Here is a 23,171-nt window from a genome sequence, read left to right as displayed (position 1 = left end):
CGGGGGAGTGATTTTCCAGACCGGGAGAAGTGCGGCAGTAGTACAGATTGGAATACTTTGTAATACTGTAGTAGGAAACCATCTGGGCCAGGGCTCTTTCCCTTCGGAAAGCTATTCAGGGCACGTTTAATCTCATCCAAAGAGTAGGGGGAGTTAAGAGCAGAGGCACCCGTCTCTGAGAGTGAGGAGAGAGAGAGAGAGAGAGAGAGAGAATTCCAAAACTTTTCAATTTTCCCTACATGGTTGGCAGAGGAGGTGGAGGAATCTCTTGGAGTCAAGTTATATAACTGAGTAAAAATGTAAAGAGGCCACAGTGACATCTTGGGTGGACTTGTGGGTAACTCCCTGTTGATCTTTAATGACAGAGACAAAGCATTTGGCCTTTCTTTTCCTAATCATGGAGGTCATGAGGTTGCCCCCCTTGTTCTCATGTGCATAGAGTCTATGTTGATAATGAAGGAACTGTTTATCTGTACAGGTATTTATTATCTCCCGCAGTTTCTCCCGCAGGTGTCGCAGCTCGCCACTCCGTGCCAGTCTGAGACTCGCTTTTCTCAAACACTCAATCGCTACTATGTCGGAGAGAACTTTGTCAAGCACAGTCTGTGACTCCTTCTTAATCTTTGAGGCAAGAAATATGAAGATACCCCTAATTACTGACTTATGGGCCTCGTTATAGTACAGCAGGTGTTGGCATTAGCATTAATGGCAAAACATGACTCCAGATGCTGCCGAACAGCCCCCACAACTTCTGATCGGTCTAATAAAGCTTCACTTAATCTCCAGTTCCAGTCTTTCGGAGGAAGTTGACGAAGAATTAGGAGAACTCAAACCAGAACCTGGTCTGAAACAGAGATAGCTTAGATATCTTAGATCTCAGGGAGGACGGTACTAGGTCTTTAGACACGAAAATGTAGTCCAGTCTCTGATAGGACTTTCTTCGATTAGAATAGAAAGAATAGTCTTTGACTAAAGGATTATACAAACACAATAGATCAACTAGCTTGAGGTCATTAAGATCTTGGAGGAGCCTACCTAAAGCCTTTTGGGGCATGGATGATGTGCCAGAAGAGGAATCTAGAGTGGGATAGTGTAAGGTAGAAATCCCTTGCTTAAAGAATTGAACCTTCGGCCAAGAGTTATAGTTTCCTCAGGGCATCCACTATCCAAGCCACCTGACCTTTATTGGGTGAGTAGAAGTTTGCAAAGGTGTATTTGTGGGAGGCAATAGTGCCTTTAAGAAGCAGCATTCTTCCATCTGAGTCTTCAGAGCTATAGAAACATTGAAAGGGTATTGAATGGTGAAATAGAATGCAGACACCCTTAGAGAATGCTAGTGGATTTGTGGAATGAAAACTTATGGGGTAATTTTTTTTGTGGGAAAGCGTGGTATTTTACCTGTCTTAAAATGTGTTTCTTGAAGGAAAGCTATCTGAGTACGAAGTTTACGAAGGATTGTAAAGATCTGAGATATTTTAATGGGTGAGTTGAGACCATGTGTATTAAACGAGGTAAAAACCAAATCCGGCTATCCAGATAGTATATTTGCTCTTAAACACATCCTAGTCCTGAATGTTCATAATCTAACATACACTATGTGATCAAAAGTATCCAGACACCCCCAAAAACATACGTTTTTCATATTAGGTGCATTGTGCTGCCACCTACTGCCAGGTACTCAATATCAGCAACCTCAGTAGACATTAGACATCGTGAGAGAGCAGAATGGGGCGCTCCGCGGAACTCATGGACTTCGAACATGGTCAGGTGATTGGGTGCCACACATCATGCAGGTCAATGCCAAACCATGCTTCACTTGGTGTAAGGAGCATAAACATTGGACGATTGAACAGTGGAAAAACGTTGTGTGGAGTGACGAATCACGGTACACAATGTGGCGATCCAATGGCAGGGTGTGGGTATGGTGAATGCCCGGTGAACGTCATCTGCCAGCGTGTGTACGCTTCTTGCTTCCCACTGTTGAAGAGCAATTCGGGATTGTATCTTTCAACACGATCGAGCACCTGTTCATACTGCACGGCCTGTGGCGGAGTGGTTACATGACAATAACATCTCTGTAATGGACTGGCCTGCACAGAGTCCTGACTTGAATCCTATAGAACACCTTTGGGATGTTTTGGAATGCCGACTTCATGCCAGGCCTCACCGACCTACATCGATACCTCTCCTCAGTGCAGCACTCCGTGAAGAATGGGCTGCCATTCCCCAAGAAACCTTCCAGTACCTGATTGAACCTATGCCTGCGAGAGTGGAAGCTGTCATCAAGGCTAAGGGTGGGCCAACACCATATTGAATTCCAGCATTACCGATGGAGGACGCCACCAACTTGTAAGTCATTTTCAGCCGGGTGTCTGGATACTTTTGATCACATAGTGTATATAACACTTATTTCTGGTGTGAAATTTCAGTGGAGATCAGTAGTAATTTTATATATCTAGCAATAGATATAGAGACGATGAGGAAGATAAAGTAAGATAAAGGGAAATGAAATATAGTAAGATATTAAATAATATAAAATAAATAGCTAAAGATAAATAAATAGGTAAATGAGATTAAAAATAAAAGAAAATAAATGTTAAAAAATAATAAAATGAAAGTGAAATAATAGCACATAAATGAGATGAAAAATTAGGTAATTTGCATAGGGAGGATAAAATGTATTTGAGCCAAGCCCTGCACATGTTTGCATAGGACAGCTATTGTATACAGTGTATAAAAGGAGTGCTTAAGAACTACATGGTGCAGCAGAACAGGAAAGGGACAAACGTGACATGGAAGCAGCTGCCAAGGAGATATATGTATATATACAGCCCTATGAAAAAGTTTGGGCCCCCCTATTAATCTTAATAATTTTTAGTTCTAAATATTTTGGTGTTTGCAGCAGTCATTTCAGTTTGATCTATCTAATAACTGATGGACACAGTAATATTTCAGGATTGAAATGAGGTTTATTGTACTAACAGAAAATGTGCAATATGCATTAAATCAAGATTTGACCGGTGCAAAAATTTTGGTACCCTTATCATTTTATTGATTTGAATACTCCTAACTACTTTTTACTGACTTAATGAAGCACAAAATTGGTTTTGTAACCTCAGTGAGCTTTGAACTTCATAGCCAGGTGTATCCAATCATGAGAAAAGCTATTTAAGGTGGCCAATTGCAAGTTGTTCTCCTATTTGAATCTCCTCTGAGGAGTGGCATCATGGGCTACTCAAAATAACTCTCAAATAATCTGAAAATAAAGACTGTTCAGGGGAAGGATACAAAAAGTTGTCTCAGAGATTTAATCTCAGTTTCCACTGTGAGGAACATAGTAAGTAGAGATGAGCGAACAGTGTTCTATCGAACACATGTTCGATCGGATATCAGGGTGTTCGCCATGTTCGAATCGAATCGAACACCGCGTGGTAAAGTGCGCCAAAATTCGATTCCCCTCCCACCTTCCCTGGCGCCTTTTTTGCACCAATAACAGCGCAGGGGAGGTGGGACAGGAACTACGACACCGGGGGCATTGAAAAAAATTGGAAAAAGTCATTGGCTGCCGAAATCAGGTGACCTCCATTTTAGACGAATAGTGGATTTCAAATCCGGGTCATATGAGAATGTGAACTTTGTGACTATGAGACAGGGATAGCTGTACAGGCAGGGATAGCTAGGGATAACCTTTATTTAGGGGGGAATGTTATTAAAAATAACTTTTTGGGGCTCTATCGGGTGTGTAATTGTGATTTTTGTGAGATAAACTTTTTCCCATAGGGATGCATTGGCCAGCGCTGATTGGCCGAATTCCGTACTCTGGCCAATCAGTGCTGGCCAATGCATTCTATTAGCTTGATGAAGCAGAGTGTGCACAAGGGTTCAAGCGCACCCTCGGCTCTGATGTAGCAGAGCCGAGGCTGCACAAGGGTTCAAGCGCACCCTCGGCTCTGCTACATCAGAGCCGAGGGTGCGCTTGAACCCTTGTGCACACTCTGCTTCATCAAGCTAATAGAATGCATTGGCCAGCGCTGATTGGCCAATGCATTCTATTAGCCCGATGAAGTAGAGCTGAATGTGTGTGCTAAGCACACACATTCAGCACTGCTTCATCACGCCAATACAATGCATTAGCCAGTGCTGATTGGCCAGAGTACGGAATTCGGCCAATCAGCGCTGGCTCTGCTGGAGGAGGCGGAGTCTAAGATCGCTCCACACCAGTCTCCATTCAGGTCCGACCTTAGACTCCGCCTCCTCCAGCAGAGCCAGCGCTGATTGGCCGAATTCCGTACTCTGGCCAATCAGCACTGGCTAATGCATTGTATTGGCGTGATGAAGCAGTGCTGAATGTGTGTGCTTAGCACACACATTCAGCTCTACTTCATCGGGCTAATAGAATGCATTGGCCAGCGCTGATTGGCCGAATTCCGTACTCTGGCCAATCAGCACTGGCTAATGCATTGTATTGGCGTGATGAAGCAGTGCTGAATGTGTGTGCTTAGCACACACATTCAGCTCTACTTCATCGGGCTAATAGAATGCATTGGCCAGCGCTGATTGCCCAATGCATTCTATTAGCCCGATGAAGTAGAGCTGAATGTGTGTGCTAAGCACACACATTCAGCACTGCTTCATCACGCCAATACAATGCATTAGCCAGTGCTGATTGGCCAGAGTACGGAATTCGGCCAATCAGCGCTGGCTCTGCTGGAGGAGGCGGAGTCTAAGGTCGGACCTGAATGGAGACTGGTGTGGAGCGATCTTAGACTCCGCCTCCTCCAGCAGAGCCAGCGCTGATTGGCCGAATTCCGTACTCTGGCCAATCAGCACTGGCTAATGCATTGTATTGGCGTGATGAAGCAGTGCTGAATGTGTGTGCTTAGCACACACATTCAGCTCTACTTCATTGGGCTAATAGAATGCATTGGCCAATCAGCGCTGGCCAATGCATTCTATTAGCGTGAACTGAGTTTGCACAGGGGTTCTAGTGCACCCTCGGCTCTGCTACATCAGATTGCTATATCTGATGTAGCAGTGCCGAGTGTGCATCAGATGTGTAGTTGAGCAAAACTGACTCAGCACTGCTAAGTCTCTGCATTCGCATAGGAATGCATTGGCCAGCCTTCGGCCAATCAGCGCTGGCTCTGCCGGAGGAGGCGGAGTCTAAGGTCGGACCTGAATGGAGACTGGTGTGGAGCGATCTTAGACTCCGCCTCCTCCAGCAGAGCCAGCGCTGATTGGTCGAGTTCCGTACTCTGGCCAATCAGCACTGGCCAATGCATTTCTATGGGGAAAAGTTAGCTTGCGAAAATCGCAAACTGACAGGGATTTCCATTAAATAAAGTGACTTTTATGCCCCCAGACATGCTTCCCCTGCTGTCCCAGTGTCATTCCAGGGTGTTGGTATCATTTCCTGGGGTGTCATAGTGGACTTGGTGACCCTCCAGACACGAATTTGGGTTTCCCCCTTAACGAGTTTATGTTCCCCATAGACTATAATGGGGTTCGAAACCCATTCGAACACATGAACAGTGAGCGGCTGTTCGAATCGAATTTCGAACCTCGAACATTTTAGTGTTCGCTCATCTCTAATAGTAAGGAAATGGGAGACCACAGGGACAGTTCTTGTTAAGCCCAGAAGTGGCAGGCCAAGAAAAATATCAGAAAGGCAGAGAAGAAGATTGGTGAGAACAGTCAAGGACAATCCACAGACCATCTCCAAAGAGCTGCAGCATCATCTTGCTGCAGATGGTGTCACTGTGCATCGGTCATCAATACAGCGCACTTTGCACAAGGAGAAGCTGTATGGGAGAGTGATGAGAAAGAAGCCGTTTCTGCAAGCACGCCACAAACAGAGTCGCCTGAGGTATGCAGAAGCACATTTGGACAAGCCAGCTTCATTTTGGAAGAAGGTCCTGTGGACTGATGAAACAAAGATTGAGTTGTTTGGTCATACAAAAAGGCATTATGCATGGTGTCCAAAAAAAACAGCATTCCAAGAAAAACACTTGCTACCCACTGTAAAATTTGGTGGAGGTTCCATCATGCTTTGGGGCTGTGTGGACAATGCCGGCACCGGGAATCTTGTTAAAGTTGAGGGTCGCATGGATTCCACTCAGTATCAGCAGATTCTTGAGAATAATGTTCAAGAATCAGTGATGAAGTTGAAGTTACGCCGGGGATGGATATTTCAGCAAGACAATGATCCAAAACACCGCTCCAAATCCTCAGGCATTCATGCAGAGGAACAATTACAATGTTCTGGAATGGCCATCACAGTCCCCAGACCTGAATATCATTGAACATCTGTGGGATGATTTGAAGCGGGCTGTCCATGCTCGGCCACCATCAAACTGAACTGAACTTGAATTGTTTTGTAAAGAGGAATGGTCCAAAATCCCTTCATCCAGGATCCAGGAACTGATAAAAAGCTACAGGAAGTGACTAGAGGCAAAAGGAGGAGCTACTAAATATTAATGTCACTTTTCTGTTGAGGTGCCCAGACTTTTCCACCAGTCAAATTTTGGTTTAATGCATATTGCACATTTGCAGTATTCAACTTATTACCTGCATACTGCCCTTGATATTCAAGTAAGTTGCTGCGTAGGCGAAGGGGGTAAGAAAGGTGTGTGGGGGGGAGGGATGGAATGGTACAAAGTTTAACCCCATGGGGGACCACACGGTGGCTCAGTGGTTAGCACTGCAGCCTTGCAGCACTGGAATCCTGGTGTTCTAATCCCACCAAGGGCATAAAACCATCTGCAAGGAGTGTGTATGTTCTCCCTGTGTTTGCATGGATTTCCATCCCATATTCCAAAAGACATACTGATAGGGAAAAATTTACATTGTGAGCTCTCTGTGGGGCTCACAATCTACATTTAAAAAAAAAAAAGTTTAACCCCATAGCCTCTAGTATTGGAACTGGGCAAACTTCTGCACTGGCTAGGGTCCCACCGCCACCTGTGGCCATGGGGCCCTCCGCACAGCAAACAATGTGTCAAGCCTCAGAGCCCCATGCGGGGAGGGGGGGCTGCCCCAAATATAAATAGTAGAAATAGACAAAAACGAGAAAGCCGGTAAAGCAACACTTCAACAATGCCCTCAATCTAAAAACCTTATGCGATAATCTGTGCCAAGCATACAGTCCTATGAAAAAGTTTGGGCACCCCTATTAATCTTAATCATTTTTTGTTCTAAATATTTTGGTGTTTGCAACAGCCATTTCAGTTTGATATATCTAATAACTGATGGACACAGTAATATTTCAGGATTGAAATGAGGTTTATTGTACTAACAGAAAATGTGCAATATGCATTAAACCAAAATTTGACCGGTGCAAAAGTATGGGCACCCTTATCATTTTATTGATTTGAATTCCCCTAACTACTTTTTACTGACTTACTGAAGCACAAAATTGGTTTTGTAACCTCAGTGAGCTTTGAACTTCATAGCCAGATGTATCCAATCATAAGAAAAGGTATTTAAGGTGGCCAATTGCAAGTTGATCTCCTATTTGAATCTCCTCTGAAGAGTGGCATCATGGGCTACTCAAAACAACTCTCAAATGATCTGAAAACAAAGATTGTTCAACATAGTTGTTCAGGGGAAGGATACAAAACGTTGTCTCAGAGATTTAACCTGTCAGTTTCCACTGTGAGGAACATAGTAAGGAAATGGAAGACCACAGGGACAGTTCTTGTTAAGCCCAGAAGTGGCAGGCCAAGAAAAATATCAGAAAGGCAGAGAAGAAGAATGGTGAGAACAGTCAAGGACAATCCACAGACCACCTCCAAAGAGCTGCAGCATCATCTTGCTGCAGATGGTGTCACTGTGCATCAGTCAACTATACAGCGCACTTTGCACAAGGAGAAGCTGTATGGGAGAGTGATGAGAAAGAAGCCGTTTCTGCACGTACGCCACAAATAGAGTTGCCTGAGGTATGATAAAGCACATTTGGACAAGGCAGCTTCATTTTGGAAACAAAAATTGAGTTGTTTGGTTATAAAAAAAGGCGTTATGCATGGCGTCCAAAAAGAAACAGCATTCCAAGAAAAACACATGCTACCCACTGTAAAATTTGGTGGAGGTTCCATCATGCTTTGGGGCTGTGTGGCCAATGCCGGCATCGGGAATCTTGTTAAAGTTGAGGGTCGCATGGATTCCACTCAGTATCAGCAGATTCTTGAGAATAATGTTGAAGAATCAGTGACGAAGTTGAAGTTACGCCGGGGATGGATATTTCAGCAAGACAATGATCCAAAACACCGCTCCAAATCCTCAGGCATTCATGCAGAGGAACAATTACAATGTTCTGGAATGGCCATCCCAGTCCCCAGACCTGAATATCATTGAACATCTGTGGGATGATTTGAAGCGGGCTGTCCATGCTCGGCGACCATCTAACTTAACTGAACTTGAATTGTTTGTCCAAAATACCTTTATCCAGGATCCAGGAACTGATTAAAAGCTACAGGAAGCGACTAGAGGCTGTTATCTTTGCAAAAGGAGGATCTACTAAATATTAATGTCACTTTTCTGTTGAGGTGCCCATACTTTTGCACCGGTCAAATTTTGGTTTAATGCATATTGCACATTTTCTGTTAGTACAATAAACCTCATTTTAATCCTGAAATATTACGGTGTCCATCAGTTATTAGATATATCAAACTGAAATGGCTGTTGCAAATTCCAATATATTTAGAACTAAAAATGATTAAGATTAATAGGGGTGCCCAAACTTTTTCATAGGACTGTAGGTCGTACGAAATAGTGTGGTGATTCTGATGTACCAGTCTCAAGTCAGACCGTGTTGAGCAGACATAATAATTCACTGTTACTATGAGGCCTCATGTGTATGTGCGTGAAGGGACACAACAAAAATGTTTCGAACAGAGTGATGCTATTAACTCTAAGGAGATACTTAGCTGTAGTTGTGGAAACGTCTCTAACTACGATGATGATACCAAGTCCAGAACTTTAGGCAGTTGCCAAAAGTAAAGGAAAGTAGCAAAAGGAACATGGTCAAAGAGAGAGTGCAAGAATTGTAGGATAGTCAATATTGGCTCCGACCAGGAGGGTTCCCCTCGCACATTCAAATTTCCAAGGATGAGGAAATCCACCTCCAGAAGAATTATGCAAGACTCAGGGTGATCTGCACATTCTCCTTTGTATAATGGAGGATCAGAAGAGGAGTCACTGCTCGGCAATCCTGGCTATCCTACAGTTCTTGCACTCCCTCTTGGAAATCTTGTCCTATACAATAATACAAACATATACTTGGACAACTGGGTGTCCTCAATCCTCTTCTCACAGGTGCCCATAACTGCACAGTATGACATTTGGAGTATGATATGGATGCAACCATATTTTTAGTCTTGAAATCTCCTTTAACAGTTAACATTTACCATATGTCCATTATTTTTTAAACATTTTGATTTTTTTTAGGTTGTTAGAAGACTTCGAGGACAGAGAGCTCACACCTGGTCCATGAGAGGGCAACGGTCTCGCAGGTTTGATGGTCAGGCAGATGCTGGGGTCCAGGCAGATAAGGCCAGAGGATGGTCCCATCTGATTCCCGAGGATATACACAGTCCATTTTTACTCCAACAACAGGTAGAAAGGACATGTTACAGATTGGAGTGAGATTGGAACTAGGATGAGTGAAAGCTAACAAGGATGGGACAAGAAGATCAAGGTATTTCTGGGGTATTAGAAAAGGACACAGCACCATGGATAACAGCACCAGAGCCAGGTTCATTAAAAGGTCATGTATGTATACGAGGGACGACAGACACCCTGTGAGCCAGTATCAGCATTACATTGCATGAGATTTGAGGGATATTCCCCTGGTCCAGGACATGTGGCTGAAGATGGAGGATTTACTATTGATTTACTGTTTTATTGTTCAAATATATTAAAGTCTTTAGTAAAGTCCATTAAACCAGCTCCGCAGTTGTCATCCTTGTGTCCTACCCTGCACACATCACCGCACAATTGGTCTAGTTGACAAGATGGACACAGGTTCAAGTTCAGTGCAAGATGGAGTATCTCCAACCCAGAGTGAGACATCGGCAGTAGTGACCTCCCAGGATGAGACACCAGAATTAAGTTCCCTCTAGAGTGGGACAATATCAGCCACAGTGCTGGAGGGGGCACTGTTGATCCACATCTAAAAATATGACAGCGCTAGTGTGTGATGCTCAAAGACTGGAAGGAATTGGAATAAGCAGCGAAGTTGGTCATCTCCTGTGTGGAAGTTTTTTATGCCAAATCTGCAAGCAGAAACTTTAGAAAATTGCTTTTTAGGAACAAATGTAGGAATATCTCTACACACTCACATGAAAAGGCATCAGTCTGTTATTTGGAAAATTAGACGTGACAGTGGCATGTTAAATGTATAAATGTGAGTATCTGTGCAGTGTATGGATAAACCCCGAGTTTGTACCCACTGATTGCCATTCGTTTTCCCATAGTCTTACATGTCACATTCACTCACCACTCACCAATTGGCAGCAGCGCTGCTCCAGCGGCCTCCCACAGATGTCGAAAGACTTACAGGGGTCTTTCGGCATAAATGAGGTGCACCCTCTGTCAGCAAAAGAGGCAACCCTTACAGTCATGGCCAAAAGTTTTGAGAATGACAAATCTTCTATTTTCACATGATCTGCTGCCCTCTGGTTGTTATGTGTGTTTGTCAGATGTTTTTATCACATACAGAAATATAATTTCAATCATATTATGAGTAACAAAAGCTTATATTGACAGTTAGAATGAGTTAATGCAGCGTTGCAATATTTGCAGTGTTGACCCTTCTTCTTCAGGACCTCTGCAATTCTCCCTGGCATGCTCTCAATCAACTTCTGGACCAAATCCTGACTGATAGCAGTCCATTCTTGCACAATCAATGCTTGCATTTTGTCAGAATTTGTAGGTTTTTGTTTGTCCACCCGCCTCTTGATGATTGACCACAAGTTCTCAATGGGATTAAGATCTGGGGAGTTTCCAGGCCATGGGCCCAAAATCTCTATGTTTTGATCCCTGAGCCATTTAGTTATCACCTTTGCTTTATGGCAAGGTCCTCCATCATGCTGGAAAAAGGCATTGTTGATGGCCAAACTGCTCTTGGACGGTTGGGAGAAGTTGATCTTGGAGGACATTCTGGTACCATTCTTTATTCATGGCTGTGTTTTTAGACAAGACTGTGAGAGAGCCGATTCCCTTGGCTGAGAAACAACCCCACACATGAATGGTTTCAGGATGCTTTACAGTTGGCATGAGACAAGACTGGTGGTAGCGCTCACCTCGTCTTCTCCGAATAAGCTGTTTTCCAGATGTCCCAAACAATCGAAAAGGGGATTCATCAGAGAAAATAACTTTACCCCAGTCCTCAGCAGTCCACTCCCTGTACCTTTTGCAGAATATCAGTCTGTCCCTGATGTTTTTTTCTGGAGAGAAGTGGCTTCTTTGCTGCCCTCGAGACCAGGCCTTGCTCCAAGAGTCTCCACCTCACAGTGCGTGCAGATGCACTCATGCCTGCTGCCATTCCTGAGCAAGCTCTGCACTGCTGGTAGCCCGATCCCACAGCCGAAATACTTTTAAGAGACGGTCCTGGTGCTTTCTGGTCTTTCTTGGGCGCCCTGGAGCCTTTTTTTTGCCAACAATGGAACCTCTCTCCTTGAAGTTCTTGATGATACGATAGATTGTTGACTGAGGTGCAATCTTTCTAGCTGCGATACTCTTCCCTGTTTAGGCGATTTTTGTGCAGTGCAATGATGACTGCAGGTGTTTCTTTAGAGATACTGTAACCATGGTTAACAGAAGAGAAACAATGATGCCAAGCTCCAGCCTCCTTTTAAAGTGTCCAGTGGTGTCATTCTTACTTAATCATGACAGACTGATCTCCAGCCCTGTCCTCATCAACACCCACACCTGTGTTAATGGAGCAATCACTGAAACGATGTTAGCTGGTCCTTTTAAGGCAGGGCTGCAATGATGTTGAAATGTGTTTTGGGGGATAAAGTTCATTTTCTAGGCAAATATTGACTTTGCAAGTAATTGCTGTTAAGTTGATCACTTTTTATAACATTCTGGAGTATGTGCAAATTGCTATTAGAAAAACTGAAGCAGTAGACTTTGTAAAAATTAATATTTGTATCATTCTCAAAATTTTTGGCCATGACTGTATATGGCTCTCACACTCTGCAGTATCTAGTCAGTGACTAAGCAATTCCAATTTCGCCCTGCTTTCCAAAAAGGTGTGGTGAGCGCAAGCTGTGGGTGGAGCCAAGCTGTGGGTTGGGTCCATAGCTTTCCTTAGCTACAAGAGTTACCATATTGACTCGAGTATAAGCCGAGGCGCACTTTTTCAGCACAAAAACTGTACTTATACTCGAGTATATATGGTAATCTAAGAGGCCAGATTGTACCACATACATGTAAAAAGAGTGCTTATTAGAGATGAGTGAGCAGTAAAATATTCGATATTCATTATTCATTTTGAGAAGCCGCTCAATATTCGACTATTCGATCGAATATCAAACCCCATTATAGTCTATGGGGAAAAATGCTTTGTTTTAGAGGATCCCACCATTTGACTCAGGAAGGTCACCAAGTCCACTATGACACCTCATCAAATGATGCCAACACCTCTGCAATGCAACTGGGACAGCAGGGGAAGCATGTCTGGGGGCATCTAACATGCCTATCAACTACACACTTTCCACACTCCAAAAAACCTCTATCAAAGTGGGAAAATACCTGGAAACCTTCTTTACTCCCCAATTGGATGGACAGAAATCCAAATTTAAGCTAAAGAAACATTAACAAGCACCCCTATAAATCACGTTGCCCATGACAACCACAGATGGAATAGGCAATGGGAAATCCAACAGTACCCACCCTTAACTGTCATTGTGGATGTGTGAGATGTGGTAAGATTGGATTGAGACTCTAACCAGCAGAGTTGGGGGGAATCAGGGTGTATTGAGACTCTAACCAGCAGAGTTGGGGGGAATCAGGATGGATTGAGACTCTAACCAGCAGAGTTGGGGAGAATCAGAGTGGATTGAGACTCTAACCAGCAGAGTTGGGGAGAATCAGGGTGGATTGAGACTCTAACCAGCAGAGTTGGGGGAATCAGAGTGGATTGAGACTCTAACCAGCAGAGTTGGGGAGAATCAGGGTGGATTGAGACTCTAACCAGCAGAGTTGGGGAGAATCAGGGTGGATTGAGACTCTAACCAGCAGAGTTGGGGGGAATCAGGGTGGATTGATCCTAGTTGGAGTAAAATTGTGCAATGCTGATGGTGGAGGAGTATGAGGAGGAGGAGGAATTGTAGAGGGTGAGCAGACACATGAAACTGACGGGTCTATCCAGTGGCTGTTCATTTTTATGAGCGTCAGCCGGTCAGCACTGTCAGCTGACAACCGGCTGCGCTTATCCATAATTATGCCAAAGGCTGCGCTGAAGACCCTTTCTGAAAGCACGCTGGGGGCAGGGCAGGAAAGGACCTCCAATGCATACAGCGCAAGTTCCAGCCACAAATCTAACTTGGAGACTCAATAAGTATAGGCCGCAGAGGGATCGGAGAGGACAGGGCTGGGGTCGGCCAGGTACTCCCGCAACATGCGCCTATACTTGTCCCTCCTAGTGACACTAGGCCCCTCAGTGGCGGTACTTTGGCGAGTGGGTGCCATTAACATGTCCCAAACCTTAGAGAGTGTGCCCCTGCCGGGTGTGGACCGGATGGTAGTTTGTGGCCTGTTGGAGGAACTCTCCTGTGTGCCGCCAACAACAGTTGATCGATGGAAACTTCTCCATCATATTCTGCACCAGTTCCTTGTGGCACTGACTCATGCAACTGGCCCTCCCCTCTACCAGAATAAAATTACAAACATAATTTTTATACTGGGGGTCGAGGAATGAAAAAATCTGGTAGTCATTGCTCTCCAGGATTTTGGCAATGCGTTTGTCAGTTGCAAAGCATTCCAACATGTATTCAGCCATGTGTGCCAGAGTGTTACTTGGCGTCACTTGGCTGCGCCCACTGGAATGGTCACTGTCCATTTCCTTGTCTTCCTCCTACTCCTCCATTTCGCTCCAACCGCGCTGCAGCAATAGGACGCAATGATCTTCCCCGCTAGCCTCCTGTGTGACAATGAGATCTGCCACTTCGTCCTCCTCCTTCCTCCATATACGCTGTGAAGCAGACAGGAGTGTGCCCTGACTATCCTGCTGGGATGGTTCTGCTCCTATGCCCAACTCCTCAGCGTACAATGCGTTATCCCTGAGGGCGAGGAGGGATTCTCGCATCACACACAGGAGCGGGATTGTGACACTCACGAGTGCATTGTCACAGCTGACCCTCATGGTTGACTCCTCAAAGACACACAAGATCTCGCATAAGTCTGCCATCCATGGCCACTCATGGTGCAGAAACTGCGGGAGCTGACTCTGAGGAACCCTTTGGTTTTGGAGATGGTACATCAAGGGTCTCTGCTGCTCACACATTCTACTCAACATGTGGTACATCGAGTTCCAGCATGTGGGCGTCGCACATCAGCCGGTGTTCTGGCTACTGTGGACTTGCGAAAGTGGGCGCACAAGTGCCGCACTTTCACTAGTAGCTCAGCTAAATTGGGGTATGTTTTCAAAAACCGTTGCACCACTAAATTGAACATGTGGGCCAGGCATGGAACATGTTGGAGGTTGGCAAGCTCCAGAGCCTCTACCAGGTTGCAGCCGTTATCACACACGACCATCCCTGGGCCCAGGTGCAGTGGCGAAAACCATGTTGCCGTCTCATCGAGGAAGGCATCCCTCACCTCTGAGGCAGTGTGCTGTCTGTCCCCCAAGTTTATGAGCTTCAGCACGGCCTGCTGACGTCTCCCCATGCCAGTGCTGCAGCGTTTCCAGCTGGTAGCTGGGGTCGATGTGATGGTGGAGGTGGTCAAGGAGGAGGAGGATGTGGTTCAGAGCCCCTGCCAGGAATGTTGAGTGGGGAAATGAAGTAGACCACCCCAGATTGTGACCCGCTCCCAGCCTCAACTACATTCACCCAGTGTGCCGTCAGTGAAATGTAGCGTTCCTGTCTGCATTCACTTGCCCACGCATCGGTGGTCAAGTGGACCTTTGTGCAAATCGCGGAACTTAGAGCCCGCCGTGACGGCACACCGGGAGTAGTGACGGCTAGGGACGGCATAGCGAGGTGCCGCACTTGCCATCAGGTATCGGAAGGCCTGAGTTTCAACAAGCCGGAATGGCAACATTTCCTGGGCCAGCAGTTTGGAGATGTGTGCGTTTACGGCTTGTGCATGGAAGTGGGTAGCGCTGTATTTTTGCCTGCGCTCAAAAGTCTGGGAGATGGTGGGTTATTTTGAGGAGGCGCATGATGGTACAGGAGAAGGAGCTAAGGCAGGAGAAGGAGGTAAGGCAGGAAAAGGGGAGGATGAGGGAGAAGTGGTGGTTTCCTGGCTGCTGGTTTGGACTGCAGCGCCAGCACTGGCAACAGTGGGAGAGGCAGTGGTGGCAACGCCAGATGATGATTGTCCTTCGTTTGCTCTCTGCCACTGAGTCCAGTACTTGCCTTCCAAATGACGGCGCATGCAATGTTTGTAAGGTTGCTCTTTTCAGAGCCCCTACTCAGTATGGAGTTGCAGAGTGTGCAAACCGCACTATATTTGTCCGCAGCACATACATTAAAAAAATTCCACACCACTCAAGACCGTGGCCTCGATGAGGGACTTTTTCTAGCCTTGCTACAAGAGATAACATGTTGGGCCCTGCTAGCTGTGGCCTGGCTTCGGTGAAGCAGCTGTCCTCTGCCTCTGGACATCCCTCTACCTGTAGCCACCCTGTTTGGTGCTGCATTTCCCTCCTCATCTCCACTGCTCTCCCCGCTTGACATCCGCCCTGTCCAGGTCGGGTCAGTGTCCTCATCGTCCACCACCTCCTCTTCCAAATCCTCTAACGGCTCCTCCTCCTTTTGCACACAGACGACGGCAACAGTCTGCCCTGATGGCAACTGTGTGTCGTCATCGTCATCACTGAGGGCCGATTGCTGGTCAATAACAACAGGAGATAATGGATGCTCCAGTGTTTGTGCATCAGGCAACTCATCTGTTACCTCTGGTGATTGAGGACGTGGTGGGACAGAGAGAGGGACAGTGAATGGAGCCGAAAACTGCTCCTGGGAGGTGGTAAAGGTGGGATTAGGTTGCTGGGAAGATTGGGCATGTTGTGAAGAAGGAGGACCAGACTGTTGGGTAGGAGGAGGAGCTGAGGTAGAGGCTGACTGGCTGATGGAGAATGTGCTGGAAGTATTGTCCGCCAGCCATTGTAACACCTCTTCCTGGTGCTCGGCCTGGTTACGGTTGTACCCTGCAGCCTACTTAATTGGCCATCAAACCGGGGACTGTGGGGAAGTGCAATGCTTGCTGCTGCAGAGCAGTAGGTGCAGTAGACGCTGTTGGTTGAGCGAAACCTTGCTCCACATCTGCATTTCCACGCCCCCGTCCTCTTCCCTGTCCTCGTCCCCTTGCGCTAGCCTTAACTATTTTTGTATGTATACTAATGCCCTTTTTATAGTCTATACACCACAAAGGAAAGCTGTTTTTGAGCTATATATCAACTTGTAACTGGTATAGATTCCTGGACCCCCCAAAATGAAAGGCTTTTTTTCTGCTATATATCAACTTGTAACTGTTCTGTATCCCTGTTTTCACCGTCCATACAAAGCTGGACTCCTGTCACTACAGTGTATTTCTCTGTGAAGAAATGTTGTTGTTCCGTTGTTCCCTGCCTATCTGAAGCTAATCGCGATCTAGCCCTCAGCAGATGTCTTTCTCTCCCTATCTCTCATCGCGAAATGACGAATACTGGTCTGGACTATTCTTATAAATTGGAAGTCACATGTTTTCAGCAGCGAATGGTTTTTTCCAATTTTTTTCACTGCCTCCGTTGTCTTAGTTCCTGTCCCACCTCCCCTGCGCAATTATTGGTACAAAAAAAGCACCAGGGAAGGTGGGAGGGGATACAAATTTTTAGTGCGTTTGCCTCGTGGTATTCGATTGGAATCAAATACCTCGAACGGCCTGATATTCAATCGAATATCTACTCGATCGAACGGTGTTCACTCATCTCTAGTGATTATTGCTTTCTCTGTTAGCCTGACTATGAGATGTTCCCTATGTCTCTAATTTTTCCCCACCTTCTTTTTCTGTCTGGACTTTTTATGCTGACTATGGGTAATCAATGACTTATCATTTATAGACCTTCATACCTGGCTGTCCTCTGTCACAAAGGCTACTTGCAAGACATTATGGAAAAGCTAGGATGATCCATGAGATCATGCAATCCAAACAACCCCCCGACAGACATTACAAGTCTATGGAAGAGTACTGTTGCTGAGCTGTAAGGCCCGCCTCTCTGACAGTTGGGGAAATATCAGTGCCAAAATTAACGGCACTGATATCTCCACCACTGGGGTTCGTACTGGAAAGCCAACAGAGTGCTGAATTCAGTGCACCATTGGATTTCTAGTGATATTTAATACCGCCCATCAATGGGAACGTGAAACAAAAATATCAGCTCACTATGTTGGCAGTTGTCCAAAATAAAATAAAAAAAACCTCAATCCAGTGCAAACAAGTTTCACATTTCTTAAAAAATTCTTTCTTCAAGAAATAATAAAATGAAAAAGATAGTTTGTCATATAATATACACCTCCATGCTAATAATAACCTACCGAGAATGAAAAAGGATGATTACACAATATATAAAATATAATTTTTACAAATTAATGCATAGCAAAATACCAGGCCAAATCTCTAAAAGGGATCAGAAGAAATATTAACCTTATTCCCAGAAAAATACAACCATAGTGTAGCTCTTTGGGACTTACTAGGGCACAGCCCAGGACATAAAAGGGCAACAACGTCATCTATGGCGAATTTTTACCTTGAGATGATATCTGAAGCAACCCCGTTGTTGCATTGACCCGAGGCATTGGTGAGACCCTGCCTTACATCATTGGTTTATGGTATTTTTTCTGGGTATAAGGTTAATATTATTTCTGATCCCATTTAGAGATTTGTTGTTTAGAGCATCATATATGTAAATTTATAGGATATGGTTGGATAAATTAATTTTTTAATGGATATGACTTGGTAATTTTATAGGCATTTATTAGTTAAAGTTATGTTTTATATCTTGTTTATTCCAGAATTATTTCTTTTTTTTCCAGAATATTTTGTTTATTCTGGACAATTCCATTATTAAATTGTCAATTCCATTTCATCTTGACAACATCTGAGCCACTGAAATTTATTTGTCATTTTCACTTTTGCTATCAAATTTGGGATTGATGACTTTGTCTTACAGATCAGCTTCGGAGCTACAGACTACTCACTGACCAATAGACGCCTCTATCCACATGTTTTCCGAGCAGTACATAACAACCACATCCACAATATGGCAATAGCCAAACTGTTGAAGCACTTTGGCTGGACCTGGGTGGGGATTTTAGTATCAAACGATGACGCTGGAGAGAATGAACTGCAAATACTAACAAAGTACATGGAAGAATATGGGATCTGTGAGGCCTTCACTATAAAAGTTATGGACAAAAGTGTTGATTATTTTACAAATATTTCCAACATAATACACCATTCTGGAGTCAGTATTATTATACTATGTGGGGCATATGATGATTATACAACTGAATTTATTTTACAATATAACGAAGCATTTAATGAGACAACATTAATTCTTCCCCCTTCTTGGGCTTCCAGTTCCATCATTACAGAACAGCTTTACATTATCTTTAATGGAAGTTTAGCTGTAGACTATTTATCACCACCGATTCCTGGAGTCAAAGAATTTGTGAAAAATTACAAGAATCTCTCTATTATATCTCATGTTCACCATTACTTGCAAGTATTAGAAGCCATATCAGGACATGATCAGGACAATCCTTTTATTTACTTCAATTTCACATTTGCGCAAAACAATGATACTCATCCCTATGTTTTTCCAAGTCTGAGATTCTTCCTGTCTTCGGGGGTGACTCCTAGATTGTATTACAGTGTGGAGGTCATGGCACAAGCTCTTCATCATATGTTCTTATCTCTCAGTGATAAATATAACAATCACCAAATAATACGTAGACTGAGACATCATGCGACAAAGGTGAGAAACTGGTTTCATCTTCAACACAATCTCAGAGCCATGGGCTACTATCTCTGCTATCACCAGTCATCTATAAAAGTGACGGATGAGTCAGTTCAAATTCTATATGCAAGAACACCTAGTTTCATCAGCTCATTCCCAAAAACCAGGGGTATAACTAGCAAAGACTGGAACTCACAGCAAACTTTTGACTTGGGCCCCTTTACACAATATAATGTCACATAGAAACCCCTTCATGCAGTATAGTGTCCCATAGTGGCCCCTGCACATAGTATAATGTCTCATAGTGGCCCCTCCACATACTTTAATGTCCAATAGTGGCCCCTGCACACAGTATAATTTCCCATTGTGGTTCCTGCACACACTATAATAACCCATAGTGGCCACTTCACACAATACAATGTTCCATAGTGGTCCCTCTATGCAGTATAATTTCTCACAGCCACCTCTCCGTACAGTATAATGTTACAATGTGGCCCCTGCACACAGTATAATGTTACATAGCAGTCCGTACAAACAGTATAATGTCCCATAGTGGCCCATCCACAAATTTGTATGTCCCGTAGTGGTCCCTTCACACTGTATAATGTCCCATATTTGCCCCTGCACACAGTATAATGTCCCATATTTGCCCCTGCACACAGTATAATGTCTCATAGTGGTCCCTACGTTGTTTGTTGTAAATATTGCAAAAATTTCAGCAGTGGCAGAATCTGGATTTTTGGGGTTCACCATCTACAAACTTTTATTATACTCTCAGGTCTTCTCAGATGCAGGAGTTTAATAATCGGAAGCCCAGAGGAGATAACATACATTACAAAAAGCTACTTACCTCTCCTGGGCTCTGGCATGACTCCCTTCTGGAGTCAGGAATGGAAACAAATCGAATACCTGTCCTGCCATGGCTCTAAACCACTACATGATAATTTGCATATCACGGAAAACATTATTATTGTTAAAATAAAGGCAAGATTAACATAGAAGTATAAGGGTAAATGTGTGACAGTCCACTATTAGATTCTGGGACTGGTGCATCATCATTTCTCTGCTGATAGACTCCCTTTAAGTCACTGGCTTGAAGTACTACTTGGTGAGACAGAGAAAGTCATGTAATCCTCTTTGTTCTGCTAATAGTGAACATGCAGAGTAAGGAAAAGATAGTTAAAGACGCTGCCGCAACTCAGATGGAGGAGACGGGAGGATGGGAGTTGTAGTGGCAGATGATGTGCCACCTGCTAGGCTGAGTACACTCCACCAAACACTCCAGCTCCGTTCTTGATCCAGGCACCGCTTAGAGGAGTCCTGCAGCACTATCTGACGGTCGTGGTAGTAGTTTTCCCAGGGCGCTTCTAGTTGGAGAGGGGGCCTCTCTTCTCTGAGCTGGTATGATGTTGATCGAAAGGGCCCTGATGGTAAGGCTGGCACGACTCAGAGTCCAGAGATGCAGTTGAACCAGGTAACAGTTTATTCAGCAACTGGACAGAAGTAAACTGCAACTTCCAAATAGGGGTAGTAGTACCTCCCTGTCCAATCACCCAGCCTTGGTTATATGAGGGTACCTAGGAATATAAAAGGCTCTAGACAGACTTCTCCAACTCCTCCTCTTGTGCCTCCCCCAGCTATTGATACTGGGGATGGTATTACAGGGAGTTCTGACAGGGATTTGGTTACCTTTAGACTAGTTCTGAAAATGTTCCTTCTATCAAGGTCCTCTCATGCTCCTCTTGGCACTAAACATAAAATGTCTAATAATCCAGAGAGCAATCCCCCCTTTACAGGGCTGTCTCTAGAATCAAACAGAGAAAAAATGCAGCCCACTTACTTATGAATCTTCATCCAACATTCTTACTGGGAGTTCTATGTAGTCTTGTAGACTTGAGGACGGAGGAAGCCCGGAAATCAACCCCACCGGCTATGGGTCACGTAGCAAGAAAATCCAATGGAAATAAAAGATTCCAGCTTACATCCACGGTCCTTATAAAACGTAGCGTTTATTCCAAAATTAAAAAACACACATGTTCACAAGCAGTATCGTCTCGTAGGTATATCCATCCCTTACATAGACTCGCTAACGCGTTTCGAAGACATAAAGTCTTCTTAGTCGTAGCCTGTTTTGTTTTTACCTTACGTGGCTATAAATACCTTCCGGTATAATCATCGCCATCTGTGATGCCTGAAAACTATCGTTAAAACCAACGTTAACCCTTTATGGGTATAAAACCACATACGTGTCGAAATGATAATACCTCAGAAAATTTGCCATACATAGCTGTATACTCATGATAGTACAGACTTAAACCTCGTTGTTAATTTTTATATGAAAAAGTTTGGATAATTACGGGTTTGTTTGTTAGTACCATTGCATGCACAAAATACATAAATTTTCTTACATTTTATAGTAAACAGCAGAATAATACATCCAATCGGGATATTTCGATTTTGCTATGTGTCACCCATGTTCCAAACCTGAGTGACAATTTTTTGCCGGATATCCATACCCGATTGAACCTACTATTTTTGAAGTGCACTGTGCTGGAGGAAAATAAAAAAGTAAATCCTACATTATGACAATGTTATAGAATGCTATTATCATATAAAGACTCTGATAACGGAGAGTAAACACTCACCGAATGATGGAACTGGAGTGACACGCAGATCTGAAGTAACGCGCCCTTACTATGTGTGGATGCTATTCAATTCCCTATGCACTATGTTCAGAATTTTTAGACACTGCGCATGCGCATTAGAACCCATTTAGGCGCATGCGTCTAAAATTGACCAGCCCAACCATTCTCCGTGCTACCCTGAATGTCAATTATGCGCATGCGTGAGGGCACTATATCGGACGCATACACTCCGAAAAGGATGCCCGGATCTAACACTTATTAGTGCACATGCGTGTTGTGGACTCAAATGGTTAGCTGATACGCGATGTTATGTAGAAGAGAAGAAGAACAGAGTCTGCACTCATCCAAAGCTACTAACGACCTGTCCCACATCTATATTGGTGAGTATTAATATATATAGTCAAGATCGTTTCTGCGATTGAGTCCATGTGGAAATCTAACATTTAATTTCAAGATCCAGAAGGCCTCGCGGATTTTCAATTTGTGGCCCCAATTACCCCCTCTCAGGGGTCTCATGACTTTTTCTATGACTTTGAAAGAAAAGGAGGATAAGTTCCTAGAATGTTCTGATATGAAGTGTTTAGACACTCCTGTTTTTTTGTTAGAATTTGGATTACGTATACTCTGTAAGTGTTCCGAAATTCTAATTTTCGTGGACCTAGATGTGCATCCCACATAACTAAGATTGCATGCATCACATGTGATCATGTAGATAGCATACTCTGTTGTACAATTACAGAAGCTTTTTATGTCATATTTTTTCATTCCTGATGCATCCATAAATGTAGTACCCTTCCTAGCATATTGGCAGATTTGACACCTGCTGAGTCCACATCTATGGAAGCCTTTGAGTGACAACCATGTGTCCTTAGTGTTACTCTTTTCCATATACATGCTAGGGGACAAATAACTGCCTAGGGATTGCCCTCGCTTGGCCACAAAATTGCAGCCCTCCGATAAGATAGATCTCAATGTGTCATCTTGATTTAAAATGGAGAGATTATTTTTGATGATATTTACAATGTCTCCATATTCATTACTGAATTTGGTTGTAAAATATACTCCCTTTCCTGTTTTTTTCACTTTATTTTGATGTAAGAGGGTCATCCTCTCTTTCTTGGAGACAATGTTTTTACCCCTATCTGTCATCCATTTGGTGTAACCCCGATCTCTTAATCGTTTGGTAATCTCCTGGGCTTGTGTCTCATATGTTTTATTCTCTGTGCAAGCTCTCTTTACCCTAGTGTATTCTCCTACAGGCAAAGAACGTATTGTATGTTTGGGGTGGGAGCTGCTTGCATGCAGTAAAGTATTTCCCAACATTTTCTTGCGATAGGTACTGGTGATAACTCTACTCT

At 44.0% G+C, this 23,171-nt stretch overlaps 1 protein-coding gene across 1 annotated transcript in view; it reads left to right on the top strand.

Annotated features, from left to right (window-relative positions):
- The first annotated feature begins 715 nt into the window (after positions 1-715).
- Positions 716-23,171, top strand: part of LOC142185095 (vomeronasal type-2 receptor 26-like) — a 53,174-nt gene continuing 30,718 nt past the window's right edge. Inside the window, exons 1-3 of the mRNA XM_075260384.1 lie at positions 716-842; positions 1,119-1,189; positions 9,445-9,612. Coding sequence (XP_075116485.1) covers positions 716-842; positions 1,119-1,189; positions 9,445-9,612 — 366 coding nt within the window. The remainder of the gene's footprint in view (positions 843-1,118; positions 1,190-9,444; positions 9,613-23,171) is intronic.

This window comes from Leptodactylus fuscus, chromosome 1 (genome assembly GCF_031893055.1).
Source record: "Leptodactylus fuscus isolate aLepFus1 chromosome 1, aLepFus1.hap2, whole genome shotgun sequence".
Taxonomy (NCBI): Eukaryota; Metazoa; Chordata; class Amphibia; order Anura; family Leptodactylidae; genus Leptodactylus; species Leptodactylus fuscus.
Note: the sequence above shows the minus strand (reverse complement) of the source record. Positions and strands in the feature narration are given on the sequence as shown.